We start from the raw sequence: 14,974 nt of genomic DNA on the forward strand, positions 1-14,974 counted from the left end.
AAAATTCATGCGGTTTCCATCAACCCGCACATTTCCGTGTTGCTTCCAACACTGAATTCTTGTGTGCGGGTGTATTTTGAAATTGACTGAATTGTCGTTGCACCGTAGCGATCAAAACTTCGTAGCCCCTACGTCTCCCAAAAAAAAATGGAAGGAAGCGATGAATTCCAAGTTGAAATTACACGTATTTTCTTTTAACTCGTGGCTGAAAATTTTACATGCCACGACAGATCACAAGTAATCTTTTTTTGGAATGGAATATTTACTTTACGTGTCGTGTGTGTATGACTAGCTGCATAATGACAAGCTGCAACGTAACAAACATCAAATCAAACAAAATTTGGATGAAAATGATGGCGCCCTAATTATTCCTTACTCCTTCCCGTAATAACTTCATTTTTCGTTTTGCCGTGTCCAATGTTTAACCATTCGTCTTATTTAAAAAATTTATATAAAAACTTAAAAAAATTAGTAACGTATAAAACACTCTTTATATTTTATCGTCTAGTAATAATAAAAATATTAATCATAAAAAATTTTAAATAAGATAATTAGTCAATCGTTCGACACGAAATAAAAAGTTATTACCTACCACGATGCTTTATGTAATTTAATTTGATTTTGACCGGTGGTAAAATAGTGGAGTAATTAATGAATTTGTCCACGCGTGACGTCACTCCTTAGCCACTTCCCCGCCGCACGCTCGCGCCATCACCTCCTCCACGAACGCCTCCACGTGGCGGTCCGACGAGCCGCCGGCTGCCACGGCCGCCCGCGAGGCGGCGCTCCACGCCTTGGCGCGGGAGAGCATGGCGTCGGCGTCGGGCCCTGCGACGGCGGCGTCGACGGCTCCCCGCACGGCGCCCCTGCGCAGCGGCGCGCGGAGGCGGACGCCCATCCTGAGCTCGTCGACGAGGAACTTGGCGTCGGTGCACTGGTCCCCCCACTGCGGGAACGCGACCACCGGCATGCCGGCGGCGACCGTCTCCAGCGTGGAGTTCCAGCCGCAGTGCGTGAGGAAGCAGGCGACGGACGGGTGGGCGAGCACCTGGTCCTGAGGGCTCCACGGAACCACCATGCCGCGGCCGGCGACGGCGTCGAGGAACCCCTCCGGGAGCAGCTCGCGGCTGTCTGGCCGCACCACCCAGAGGAACGGCCGGCCGGTGGAGGCGAGCCCGTGCGCCATCTCGGCCACCTCGTCGCCGGACAGGACGACGACGCTCCCGAGCGACGCGTACACGACGGAGCGCGGCGGCTGCTCGTCCAGCCACCCGACGCAGTCGTCCGCCGCCTTGATCATGTCGCCGCGCACCGCCACGTCCTCGCCCCCCTCCAGCTCGATGAGCGGGCCGACGGGGATGAGCGGCGGCGGCGGCGGATTGACGCCCGGGAGCGCGTCCACCGCGTCGCGCTCGAGCTCCGTGAAGGAGTTGACGAACACCCACTTCACCTTGTCGATGGTGCGGATCTGCTGCACTATCGCCTCGGTGAGGCTCTTGAACGGGTTCGACGGCAGCAGGAACGACGGCACGTCGGCGGCGGACATCGCCGGGAGCCCCGGCAGCGTGAACCGCGCGTCGAGGTCATCCTCCGGCGGGAACTCCACGAGGCCATGGACATGGTGGTAGTACAGCGAGAACACCGCGCACGACTGCACCCACAGCACCGCCGACGGGATCCCGGCGTCGGCGGCGACATCCACCGCCCACGGGATGAACGGGTTCCCGAGGACGCACGCCACGGGCCGCCCCTCCGCCGCCTGCCGCCCGAGCAACTCCGCGAACGCCGGCGGGCCGGCCGTCTCGAGGTGCCGCATGAGCGCATCAAGCTCCCCCCCATCGAACCCATCCTCCAAGAACTCGAACCTGATCCGGCCGCGGCCGAGCGGCACGCCGTCGCCGCCGACCGACACGCCGGACGACTCCACCAGCTTGGCGCCAACGGAGGACGTCGACGAGAACGTGACCAGCAGGCCCTTGGCCGCGATTCGCTTCGCCAGGCGGAGCATCGGGTTGATGTGGCCCTGTCCGGGGAAGCAGATGACGAGCAGGTGTGGCGCGCCGCCGCTCGCCGTCGCCGCCATCACCGCCGCCGCGGCCCCCTCGCCCATGGCTGGCTAGCTCGCTCTCTCTGCTAATCTTTCTTCTCCGAGCTGGTGTTGCAGTGAGCGCCACTGATCTTTGCTAGCTCGGTGCTTGTTACTTCTACTGTGGTGTCAGTGAGCAGCCAAATTTATAGTACCAAAAAATTGTGTCTTGACGATGAACACGATGACGTCTGGCATTGCGTCACACATGAAAAATATACGGCGTTACTTAATTGGCTACCTTGTTTTGGTTTATTTATTTTACACTAAAAATGAATATCATCCAGGTCGTTGTTTCCAAAGATAATACTATAACGCGGAAGTTTTTGTTTTATATTGTTATTATCATCGTGCAATTCAAGAAAACGGCGACTTTGTGTATCAATAGCGTCATGGCCCCTAATTAAGAACAAATAATTCAAATGAATGGATATACTGATGCATTTTTATACTGTGACAATATGTCATTAATGTGTGCACTCACTCCATCCCAAAATATAAATGGGTGTGTTTGTTTACTCATGAAAAAAAATCAAATATCATATTTATAAATAAAAAATAATTTATGACTAAACTTTTATATGTGTGTAACTAATATAAAAACTTCCAAAGTATACTTCAAATTTAAGATTTAAAAATAATCAAAATTTGGCTTATAAAAAAGTAAAAGCGGAAAAACAGGTCTCAAACATTTAATATTATCCTGTCAGATTTATTTGAAAACAGATATAAATAAATGCTTACGGTTGGAGGGGATAACATTAATGTGTGTAACGTACCGCTCGTTCCTTCTATAAAATATAATAATTTCATTATTAGAATGTTTAAACTTGTTATAGAACCATGAATAATAGAACCAATGTAGTAAGTATTATCTTTATTCTAAAATATAATCATTTAGTATAGTTAATAAGATGTTAAAAGATATATTTTTAGTCACTTTAGTGGTTAACTTTTTACTTTTGAATTGATTAGATTTCATTTGTAAACATCTGATAACTCTTAAATAATTGAACAATCAAAATCACAGGAATTAGAATAGAAATGTTTATATTGAGATATAAAATTTAAATCATATAAATACTTATATTTTAAATCAGAAGCAGTAAATACTAACTCGACTAATTTTGGTAACTGCCACCAAAAATTATTGACCCTGTATTATTTTTCCTTTTTTTTTTCCAAACATCTTGCTGCATAAACCGTTGATCAAAGTTGCATTATAAAAACCGTCTTGACCATCCAAAAATAATTAGCGTTGTCATCGAGATTGGTTGTTTGACAACCCGAGTATAAACCATTTTATTGGATCAAATCGTCGTAGATAGATGGTTGATTACTCTCAGATACACCCATGTGCTTCACAAATCACAAGTTCACAACAACTACCCTCCTGCTGACTTCATGGACCTCCTGCCATTCATGTGATGCCATACTCCACTGTAGTATACAAGGCTGACCATGAGAAATAAATGCAATCCCTTTTTTTTTTTTTACTGCAAGGAGGCTGCAACCTGTTGAAGTAATAATAATAGTTTGAAAGTACTGTACTCCCTCGGTTTAGGAGTCCTCCCTCCATTGTAAGCCCCCCTGTTTAGTTGTAAAAAAAAATTTTGGCAAAAAGATCACATCAAACATTTTGAACGGATATCAGAAGTGGTTTTTAGATACGAATGAAAAAACAAATTTCATATCTCGCCTGAAAACCGCGAGACGAATCTTTTAAGCCTAATTAATCCGTCATTAGCATAGTTGGGTTACTATAGCACTTATGGCTAATTATGGACTACTTAGGCTAAAGAATCTGTCTCACGATTTCCAACGTAACTGTGTAATTAGTTTTAATGTTTATGTATATTTAATGTTTTATTTAGTTAGATGTTCAAAGATTTGATGTGATGTTTGTGAGAAAAGTTTTTGGAGCTAAATGTGGCCTAAATATAAGTATTTTCTCCATAGTCTAAAATATAAGTATTTTCGAAGTTAGTTATGCATCTGAAGAAAATATATACAAATGATTAGATAAATATTGTGATTGGTTGAGCAGAATGTATGCAAGAAAATTAATTGAAAATCGGTTTAAATTAGTTGAGATAAGTAGATAGGTGAAAAAATAACTATATTTTGAAATAAATGTAGAGGGGTAGGTATAGCTTGACGGGGGTCCATGCTAACCATGAACACTATTTATTTTAAAGTTTTGTCGTTCATTTTTTCCAAAAGAAAAAAAATGATGTGTGTATACATATACCCCACGCTACACAAGCTGCCATGAGAAAGGGTATGACGTCTTAAATATCCACTTCATCGTACTCTACCAGACTCGTTGTTTGATTTTTCAACATGGAAAAAGTCAAATATACAGTATATTTACGAACGAGTAATAAATTATATATAAAATTTTCATATATGTGTTCACGGTGATTTAAATATAAAACTAAAAGAAATAAGTTTTAACTCAAGAATAAACAAAAGGCTAGTTAAAGTTGAAACACGGAGAGAGTCCACTAACCGTAGTATTTAGAAATAGGGAGAGTACTCGTGCATGGGTGAGAGAATCCAATCGATTGTCTCATGCCGGCGTCGCTGACATATGGGTACGAGAGGTGTTAGGCTCATATATCAACGATGAGTTTCTATATATTTAACTAGAGAGGTGTTGGGTCCACATATCAGCGATAAGTTTCTCTTAATTTGATGGGAGAGATCCAGTTCCGAGAGAATCCTTGAGAACTGGTTTGGTTCTCTAGAAGGCGATGGAGAAGCAAAGTTGCTATTGGATCCACTAGTTTCGGCGGTAGGGGATGCTGCTGTCGAGCGGACTTGGATTCGGTGACTTGGCTATGGCATGGCACACTGTGACATTGGAGCGATCTAGAGCGTTCAAATCTAATCGAATGGTCCACGGCGCCGGCCCACCTGCAGGCTCCGATTTCACCACCCCTCCGTTTCCAGCCGCCCGACGCCGTCGCCCAAATCGTCCTCGCGCGCTCCAGTCATGGTATCATGACCTCGCCCGCGCCAAATCCTTCGTGTGTGCGCGCTCCAGTCCCGCCCCTTGCGCGCGCCCGGTCCTGCGGACGTCCCAATCCCACACCGGAGCAGGGCTGCCGACGGAGGTCCCAACCCCGCTTGGAGCAGGACTACCGACGCCGGGGAGGTGCAGCACGGCAACCAGCCGAGGCCAGGGCGGGGGCGCCTGCCTTGCCGTCGCCACTAGAGAGGCAAGCGGGCCCCTCGCCGTCGTCATTGGGGAGGCAGTCCGGCCGCCGTGAGGCCGGGGGCTGAGGCCCCTGCCCTGCCGCCGGAGCACCAGGATTTTGGGGAGGAGGACTAGCAGAGCGAGGCGAGCATCTGCATATGAAGATTGCAAGTGAGTGTTTACAGCTTTTTTTTCTTTAGGATAACATGGAAAGCTACTAAAATCCACAATTGGATTAATGGATCTTAGCCTTAAATGGAGCAAATATTGAATACTAAATTCTAGTTACTGGATGTTTGTGTTTAGGCAAATGTTACTATCTATATGTGTTCAAATATGATGAGCAGACCTACTATCAGATATTGTCCCCGCAAGTGTGAATCATTTTTATATCAGAATGTTGTGGTTGAGATAATGAAATAACAGAATAGTGCCGCCATAATGAAATAGATGTTCTGATTACTATAGTTTGAAAAAAAATTCAGAAATTTGAGTACCGGGCTATTCATTGTTGTGGAAGGCAATGGCAGAAGTTGATATGAAGGTACCTGAAGTTGGTTTGAGGTTCAAAAATCCAGATGAGGGTTGGCTATTTTGGGTGGCATATGGCGGTCGTACTGGCTTTGATGTGAGGAAAAGATGCACAAATGTAAGCAAAATGGATAGTAAGGTGACTTCATGCAGATATGTTTGTTCCAATGAGGGTCATCGAACAAAAAGGCAAACGGAACATGTGACAAGGTGTTTTAGAGCTGAAACAAGAACTGATTGCAAAGCTCGGATGGTTATTTCATTGGATCGAGGTGTAGGAAATTATGAAGTCAATGATGTTGTGATTGAACACAACCATCCACTGCACTTGCCAGAGACCTTCCACTTGATGAAATCACAACGCAAAATTTCAGAACTCCAAGCTTTTGAAATAGAAACAGCGGATGATCCTGGTATTAGGCCAAAAGCTGCCCATGAGTTGGCCACTCGTCAAGTTGGAGGACCACTTAACCTTAGCTACACTTGTCGTGACCGCAAAAATTATTTGCAAAGCATCCGTCAAAGGGAATTGGCTTTTGGACAGGCAGGAAGTATGTTGATGTATTTTCATGATAAAATTGTTGAGAACCCATCTTTCCAATATGCTTTGCAGCTGGATTGTGAGGAGCACATTACCAACATATTCTGGGCTGACGCAAAGATGATTCTTGACTATGCACACTTTGGTGATGTTGTCACATTTGACACAACTTTTGGGACAAACAAAGAATATAGGCCATTTGGTGTTTTTCTTGGGCTCAATCAGTTTAGAGAAACCACTATTTTTGGTGCTGCACTTCTATTTGATAAAACACAAGCATCATTTACATGGTTGTTTGAGACTTTTCTAGCTGCACATAATGGAAAGCAACCTAAAACTATTTACACGGATCAAGATGCAGCAATGGGAAAAGCCATAAAGATAGTATTCACAAAATCATATCATGGTCTCTGCACCTTTCACATAATGCAGAATGCTGTGAAGCATTTATCTCCAGTGAAGGGTAAAGAGGAAGATGAAGGTGAAGAGGAATCGCATGTTCTCTCTGATTTCAGTGCTTGTATGTTTGGCCACGAAGATGAGGCATCATTTGAAGAGGCATTTCAGATTTTGAGATCCAAAGTTCATAAGCAAACATGGTTAGATAGCATTTACAAGGTGAAAGAGAAATGGGCTGAATGTTATATGAGAAATGTCTTTAGTTTAGGAGTGCGAAGTACACAGCTAAGTGAGAGCTTCAACAATGCATTGAAGAACCATTTGAAATCAAATTTTGATATAATTCGATTTCTTAAGCATTTTGAAAGGTCAATGCAAGAGAAAAGAGATAAGGAACTACAATCTGAATTTGAGGCAAGGAAGAAGCTACCTAGAAGACTAATGTGCACGCCGATGTTGGTTCAAGCTAGCCAAGTGTACACTCCAGTGATTTTTGAAGCTTTCCAAAGCGAATATGAAAGATCCATGGCTGCGTGCGCTAGAGTTTTGGATGGAGAACACAACTATGCTGTTGTAGTTGGGAGTTTGCTTGGTGAGGTAAGTTCAGAGGTGGAGTACACAGTGATCGCTGATCCTCTAAACCAAAAAGCTTCATGTAGTTGTAGAATGTTTGAAAGGATAGGAATTTTATGTGCACATGGTCTAAAAGTTCTTGATCTAATGAATATAAAAAAATTGCCACCACATTACATCGTAAAGAGATGGACTAGAGAGGCACGGAATGGAAATATACAGGATAGGCAAGGAAGAAATGTGGTAGCAAATCCAAAATTGGAAGCTCAACTACAGTACAAGTTTTTGTCTCATAAGTTTCACAATTTGGCACATAAAGTAACTCACTCTCTAGAATGTTGTGTAGTGTTAGAAAATGCACTTGATTGCCTTTGTACACAGCTAGAGGAGAAGCTCAATGTACTATCTGCTGGTGGCACATATTGTCACGCCCGGAGTTTTGTCCCAAGCCTAAATCGTAAAAAGAAATTCGTAAATAACAATTGGTTTAATTAACTCAGGAAAAATCCCTCTAAAAGGAATTAATTTAATTAAATCGAGGCTCGCAAATCGATTAACTGGATTTAAATTCAAATTGCAGAAGTATAAAATTTGGCCAAACAAAATAATTTAAAATTTGGCAAAAATGGGGTTTTTTCTTTTTCCCTCATTTTTCCTTTCTTTTTCCCTCCTTCTCAAATTGGGCCAAAGTCCAATTTTCCTCCCTTCCTTTTCTTTTTCCTTTTTCTTTTTCCTCTCCTCCTTCCTGGGCCGGCCCAGCCGAGCCGGCCCACCTCTCCCCGCCCGGCCGGCCCAGCCGAGCCGGCCTTCCGCTCCGTCCCCGCGCGCGCTCCTCCCGGCCGGGCCGCCTCGGCCCAGCTCGCCCGCTCGTCCGCCCGCGCCGCGGCGAAGTCCGTCTCGCCTCCCTCCTCCCTCGCGCCACTGACAGGTGGGGCCCACTTGTCAGCGACCGAAACCCCGCCTCCGCCCCAGCCCGCGCCCGCGCCGCACCGCGCCAGCCGAGTCCGCCGCTCCGCCACCGCAACCGCCGCCGCCGAGTTCGCCGCGTCGCCGACTCGGTCTCCAACCTCCGTCCCGCCCTAGCCGGCGCAGCCACACTATAAATCCCCTCCCTGCCGCCGCGTCGCCGCTGTTTTCCCCCCCGCCACCAAGCCGCCGCTGTGTCCCGCCGTTCGCCGCCGACGTGCGATTGCGCCCTCTGCCGCCCGTCGTCGCCGTCCAGCCGCGTCGTCACCTCCGCCTCGCCGTCGCCGACTTGCTACCGCCCGGGTCGTCGCCGGCGGGCATCTCTAGTGCCCGCGCATCCTCTCGCCACTCGGTCGCCGCCGCTCCCGACCTCACCACCGCCACCCCGATCCCATCGCCCGGTCGTCGCCGTCGTGCCGTCGGACGTCGCCACCTGTCCCACCTCCTCGCCGACCTGTCGCCGTCATTCCCATCGCCGGTGAGCCTCTCCGCTCCCCTCCTGCCCTCGTTTCCTCTCCGCAGGATGCCGCCGAGGTCGCCGCCACCGCCGCCGTGCGCGTGCGTGCCTTGGGCGTTGCCGTCGCCCCTCCGCTTGCCGTCGTCCCCGCCTCGCCGGCGCCGCTCGTTCCCGCCATTCGCCGCACCGCCGCGCTCGTCGCGCCGTCGTTGCTGCTCCGGTTGCGCCGTCGTCGTGCGCCGCCGCTCCGGTCGCGTCCGCCGCTCGGCCGCCAGGCTGCGTCGCTCCTTGGCAGACGCCACCTCGCTCCTCCAGCTCCCGTCTAGCTCCTCTGGCCGCTTCCCGCGCCCGCCCGCCGTCGCTGTGCCGCTGTGCCGTCGTCGCCGTGCGCCGCGCTCGGTCGCGCGCCACGCGCTGTCGTCGGACGCCGGTCGTCGTCGTCGCGCCATCGTCGTCGTCGCGCCGTCGTCGCCGTCGCCGCCCGCTTGTCGCCGCCCGACGTCGTCGCCGACGCCGTCGTTGCTGCGCCGTCGCCGCCTCCCCGGCTGAATGCCGCATCCCATCACCGTCACCCTCGCGACGCCGTCGCTAAGCTCCCTCCGCCCACACCAGTGCGCGCCCGCGCCGCCGGCTGACCCACCGCCGCGCCGCCCCGATCCCTCTCCCTCTCGGCCGTGTCTCCACGCCGCCGTTCCCCACTTCGTCGCAATCGCCATCTTTGCGTCGCCGTCACCCCTCCGCCCACCACCACCTTCGCCTCCGCCGACCACCAACCGCCGCTTTGCTGTCGAGCCGTCGCCGGCCGTTGCTGCCCCCGCGCCGCCGTCGAGGCCGTCTCTCCTCTCCTCTATCGCTGCCACTTGGCCGCTCCGCACAACTCCGCCGCCGCTCAGCCGCCCTCTCCCTCCTCCGCTCTGCTCCGCCGCCGCTCCGAGCCACGCCACCCCGCCGTGGTCTCTGCCTCCTCCTCGCCGACACCGTCGTCGCCCTTCGGTCGCCGGTCGGTGTCGCCGACGTCGACGCCCTCGTGCCGCCGGTCATCGCCATCGCCACCTTCCTTTTCTCCTCGGCCCTCGCCGTCTCCGCCGCTCTGCTCCGCCGCTGCTCGCACGCCGATGTTCCCGCTTCCCGGCTGCCGTCGCCGTTCGCCGCCGCCCGCCGGTTCGCGCCGCTCGTCGCCGGGCGCCGTCCTCCGCCGGTCGCCGTCCACCGCCGTCGGACGTCGCCGCCCCTCTCCCTCTCCCGGCCAGACCCCGCTCCCCTCCTCTCTGTTCCACGGTCGCCGACCGACGGGTCCCACCCGTCAGTCGCCACCCCGCCAGCCGCCTCCTCTCTCCCCTCCCTGGGCCCGCGTGTCAGCCGCCCACTTCCCCCTCTCTCCCACTGACAGGTGGTCCCTACCTGTCAGCCGTCAGCCTCCTCTCTCCTCGCTAACGTCAGCAGCCCCATTAATTGCGCAATAATTGATTTAGGACTTTTCTGTTTAGCTAAAAAACCCAGAAAACTTCTAAAATTCATAAGTAATTCATCTAGTCTCCGTTTAGGTCCATTCAAATTTCATTAAATTCATAAAATTATCAAGAATCCATTAAAAATAGTTTCTTTTCTCTTTTTCAGTAGTTTTTAGCCTGTTTTGTTTGTTTTGCCTTGTTTGTCGTAGGTTTTGACCCCGTCGCAGCGCCGTTCGTTCTCGAAGTCGTCGCCGAAGTTCCTCGTGGGTCTAAGCAAGGCAAGTGGCACCCTTCTTTGATCATATTGAACCTATGTTTATGAAATTCCCCGCTTTTACATTCAAACATGCATTGTTTTATGCAAACCTATTTATTGTATTTATCTATTGGGCAATTACCAATATATCCGTTGATCCCCATTTATTATTATCATCCCAGGGTTAATTTGACTAGAATTAGGGTTAGTCAAAGCTTAGCCATGCTTAGTTCAACTAGCTCACCGATTATTATTTAATTATTGTTGCACTTTGGTACACCTTCAATGGTTGTTATCATTATTCATTTCCCGAGGTGGATTAATACAACTAAAATATTGCTTATGGTGGGCTGTGGGTGCATGGTTTTGAGTGTCGTGCCCATGGCAGTTAAGGACCGGTTCTCAGGAAACCCTGAAGGTATTACACGTACTAACCACAAGCCAGAATGGGCAACGGTGAGACTCGTAATCTAGCTTGTCCCTATTCGACGTACCCAGGCAAGGGTAGGCGTGATGGAGTATGGACGGGCAATCGTGGTGTAACGAAAGCTTCTCCTGCTTCCGGATCTACCAAGGCACAAGAGGGGACTGCCCGACTTGGTGTAAAGGAGGGGGTGAAACCTGAAGTGTGGTGCGATTGTCTAGGGAGGGCTGGGTGAAAGGTCTTATCATGGTTTCCGTACTGAGGTATCGTGGTGATACGTTGGGGCATGGTAACATGCTTGGCAGCCATGTCTTGTGGGTAAAGTTGTACACCTCTGCAGAGTAAAACTATTCGAATAGCCGTGCCCGTGGTTATTGGGCGAACCGACAGACTCACTGGGATTAGTTGAACCTCTTTAATAATTTTATTAATCTTGGAACTGGTTTGACCCTGCGCAATGTGGTTTGTAACGTTGGCAGTGGTTTGGGTCTGTCGCAACGTGGTTTAACGTTGGACAGAGGGTTGACCCTGTCGCTACGTGGTGTAACGTTCGATAGCGGTCTGGGCCTATCGCAACGCGGTGTAACGTTGGACAGTGGATGTTTATTTTAAATGTTACTTTACTTTTATTTCAGTCTATTTTATCTACTGTTTTGCTAAATTACTGCAGCTTTTGTGCAAGTTAACCTTAGCCTATCCTTGATACCCTGTTGCATGTATTATTCTCCCCCTCTTGGGTGTTACTTGTTGAGTACGGTGGTTTGTACTCAGCCTTGCTTAATTTTCCCCCACCAGAGCAAATGCCAGAGCCTGTGTCAGAAGAAGGTTGTTCCGAAGGTTGAAGTAAGGTTCAGTCCGCCGTCGAGAGTGCCTGTGGTGTGGAGCCGTCTTCACCAGCTGAAGCTGAAGATTAGATGGTTTAGTTTGTTTTCCTTTTCCGCTGCATTTCGATAGATAATTGTTTTTGTTTGTTTTTAAGTCGTGGAACTGTGTATTAATTTGTCATAGTGTGTACTCGGGCTGATGCCTGGACCGAGATTTAATACATGCTATTGTTCAGAAATTTGGTGTAAATTTCTGGGCGTGACACATATGAGCCCTATGAGGACAAAGAAAATATTGACCCAAATGCGCAACAAGGAGATGATTTGCTTAGTGTTGCACAACTAAAGAAGAAGGAGGTTCAGTCAAACAAGTCAAGGAGAACTAGAACTTGGATTGATAAGCTACGCAAGGGGAAGCGCAACGGTCCTAAATCTGCAAAACCAACAAAAAAGGGAGTAAAGGTATAACATATGCAAGCTGCTCAGCTCTGTATGTTGTTGTAAAAAATTGCTTAACTAATTAATTGACTTTTTATTGGCAGAAACAAAAGAAAAATGATGCTTTACAACCACAGGTACAAGTTAAGGATGATGGCAGCCTCAAAGAAAGAGATGTGGAGCTTCAACAATACAATATCATTGGCGATTTTACCCAGCTTGTGACAGCACCAAGTTGTGATGATGATATTCTCTGTGATGAAGATTTGTTCTAGTCTTTGCAAGATGGCTAGATGGCTTGTGGATAGCATGGCTGTATGGTTTTTGTACATGATAGTTTCATGTTTTTGGACAGGAATGGTTAGATGCCTTTTCGACACGACTAACTATAGCATTTTGTGGTCTCTGTTTAGTATTTGGACAGGGCCAACGATAGTATTTTGTGGCCAAATTGTACAAGTGAATATGGCCTACTCTTGGAATAGTTTTCTATATGCTCCACATACTAGTTTGAATGACATGTACGATACAAAAACTTATCTCACAACATTATCGACTTCTCTATATGGTTGTTTCCAAGTATCTGTGATGTCTGAATGCTCCAAGTTTTATCAACTTCTATATGGTTGTTTATGCCTTTCTGTATTGTCTGAATCCATCCACCAATTATGGGGACATGATGTCAAATTTTTCAGAGAAAAACATCACAGAAGTTACTGATTTATTCATTAATTCATTCATTCAAATTACAGTATACATGAATCAAATCAATTGTTTCAGGACAGTGCACAGCACAGCCTAAGGCAATTTTGGAGATACAGAACAAACAACTAAATATCTAAACAGCAATTTTAGAGAACAAACAACTAAACAAATGTAAAAGAATCTTTGCATTCCTCTAATGGAGATGGAGGTATTTGCCCTTTGCTAAAAAAAACCAGCTAAACAGATACGAAGACCATCGCCTCCATCAGCACCCCGATGGCCGTCCGCCTCCATCGCCAAGGGTCATGGTGTTCGCTTCGACGCCACTGATATTAGCCTGATTGTAAGTAGCTAGACACTGGCAACTCCTGTCCTGGATTTCCCTTCAATTCAAGCTAAACCTGAAAATTATTTTGTCTCAGAAAGTTCAGTTCAGTCACTTGAAGCAATTGCATAGGCCAATTTTCACATGGTTTAATCTGTTTGAAATGCCATATTGCCATGGATACAAGATAAACAAGATATATTTCTCATTTCACACAATCAAGACACAATGTACGAAAAAATTACAGGTGATATTTGCTTAATTGGCCTGCATTAGTTGCTGTAACTGCTAATGTATACCCTGCACTACTAAAGTTCTAGTAAATATAGAGCTGCAGCTGCAGGCGCTAGAGCATGCTAGAAAGAACACTTGGTTAAAAATCAGTGACTTGTTGATGATATGAATAAACAGAAATGGAATACAGTGAATGCATATAGATAATTTGATTGCAAAGTAACGCAGGACAGACTAAATCAAAATATGCAAATAGAGGTTTGTGCCAACCATGAACGTCTCAGGTATCATTCCAGTAATTGAACCACATAGATAAGGATGGAACTTGATTTCTGTCACTGTTATAGCATAATTAAAGATTTTATATGGGAATGGTGAGATTCTGAATAGTGCAACAACTCTAAACTAGCTCCCACTCGCGGCGGCGGCGGCTCCCGACTAGCTCTGGCCTGGCATGGCGGCGGCCGCCAACCGCGGGCGAGGGAGGCGAAGCTGCGGGGCAGCCGCCTAGTCCCCTCCCTACTCACGGCGGCCTGAGCGCCTCTCCGGCCTAGCGTGGCGGCGGCGGCTCCCAGCTACCGGCGGCGGCCTGACGCGGGCGAGGAAGGCGAAGCGGCGAGGTGGCGATGTGACCACGGGGGGAGCGCGCGTGTGGGATTTGGCCGGTCCCCTCCGCACTCGCGGCGGCCTGGCGCCTCTCCGCCCTAGCGTCGCGGCGGCCTGACGCGAGCGAGGTGGTGATGCAAGTGCGACTACGGGAGCGCGCGCGAGGTGGATTGGGGCGAGACGGCGTCGGGCGGCTGGAAACGGAGGGGTGGTGAAATCGGAGCCTGCAGGTGGGCCGGCGCCGTGGACCGTTCGATTAGATTTGAACGCTCTAGATCGCTCCAATGTCACAGCGTGCCATGCCATAACCAAGTCACCGAATCCAAGTCCCTGTCGAGCGGGCGACCTCACGAGCTACCAACTCACTGGGCGTGGAGGATCGAGGACGACATGATACCTACGTGGACGTAAGAGGCGGCACATGGCTACGAGCATGCACTCTCTGTTACTCTGTGTCCTAAGATGTACGTTTTTTCTAGGTTTTTTTGTATATAGATTAAATTTAGGGAAAAAGACTATAATACTTCATAATAAATGTGAAAGGGAAATGAGTGGAAGGATAGGTAGGGATAAAATAGAAAAAATATCTCTAAATAGAAAGTTATTAATGAGACGATTAGTATGTACCAAAATTGCTTATATTTTACTACAAGATTCAATATCAGAAATATTTATATTTAGAACTAGGTAGTATTTTTTATGTGACAAATTTACTACTGATTTGAATCGTTATTATAAAATTATCAATAACAAATATAAACATTTCATTGTAACCGTTATTATAGTGGTATTCCCGTACTATAGAAAAAATCAGTGCAGATTGAAAAAATGTTTGTTTTTCCCATTCTGTCTCTATATATAGAGTGCACATATAGCTAGATGATGAAAGTGGTGTGGCATTACAAAAATATTGATCTCTCTATTTTAAAATATAAGAACTTCTAAAAATAACATGA

The 14,974-nt window shown here is 47.9% G+C and overlaps 2 protein-coding genes across 2 annotated transcripts; one reads left to right on the plus strand and one right to left on the minus strand.

Moving 5' to 3' along the window:
• Positions 1–584: 584 nt before the first annotated feature.
• Positions 585–2,228, minus strand: LOC107303500 (gallate 1-beta-glucosyltransferase-like). The gene has a single exon (XM_040521111.1). The coding sequence runs from the start codon at positions 2,108–2,110 to the stop codon at positions 674–676; it is 1,437 nt and encodes a 478-aa protein (XP_040377045.1). The 5' UTR covers positions 2,111–2,228; the 3' UTR covers positions 585–673.
• Positions 2,229–5,063: 2,835 nt separating this feature from the next.
• LOC102699929 (protein FAR1-RELATED SEQUENCE 5-like) lies at positions 5,064–11,472 on the plus strand. Its single transcript, XM_040520352.1, has 3 exons — positions 5,064–7,356; positions 10,416–10,437; positions 11,444–11,472. Exons 1-3 carry the CDS (start codon positions 5,812–5,814, stop codon positions 11,470–11,472), a joined length of 1,596 nt encoding a protein of 531 aa, XP_040376286.1. The 5' UTR covers positions 5,064–5,811.
• Positions 11,473–14,974: the final 3,502 nt, after the last annotated feature.

Source organism: Oryza brachyantha, chromosome 2 (genome assembly GCF_000231095.2).
Source record: "Oryza brachyantha chromosome 2, ObraRS2, whole genome shotgun sequence".
In the NCBI taxonomy this organism is placed as follows: Eukaryota; Viridiplantae; Streptophyta; class Magnoliopsida; order Poales; family Poaceae; genus Oryza; species Oryza brachyantha.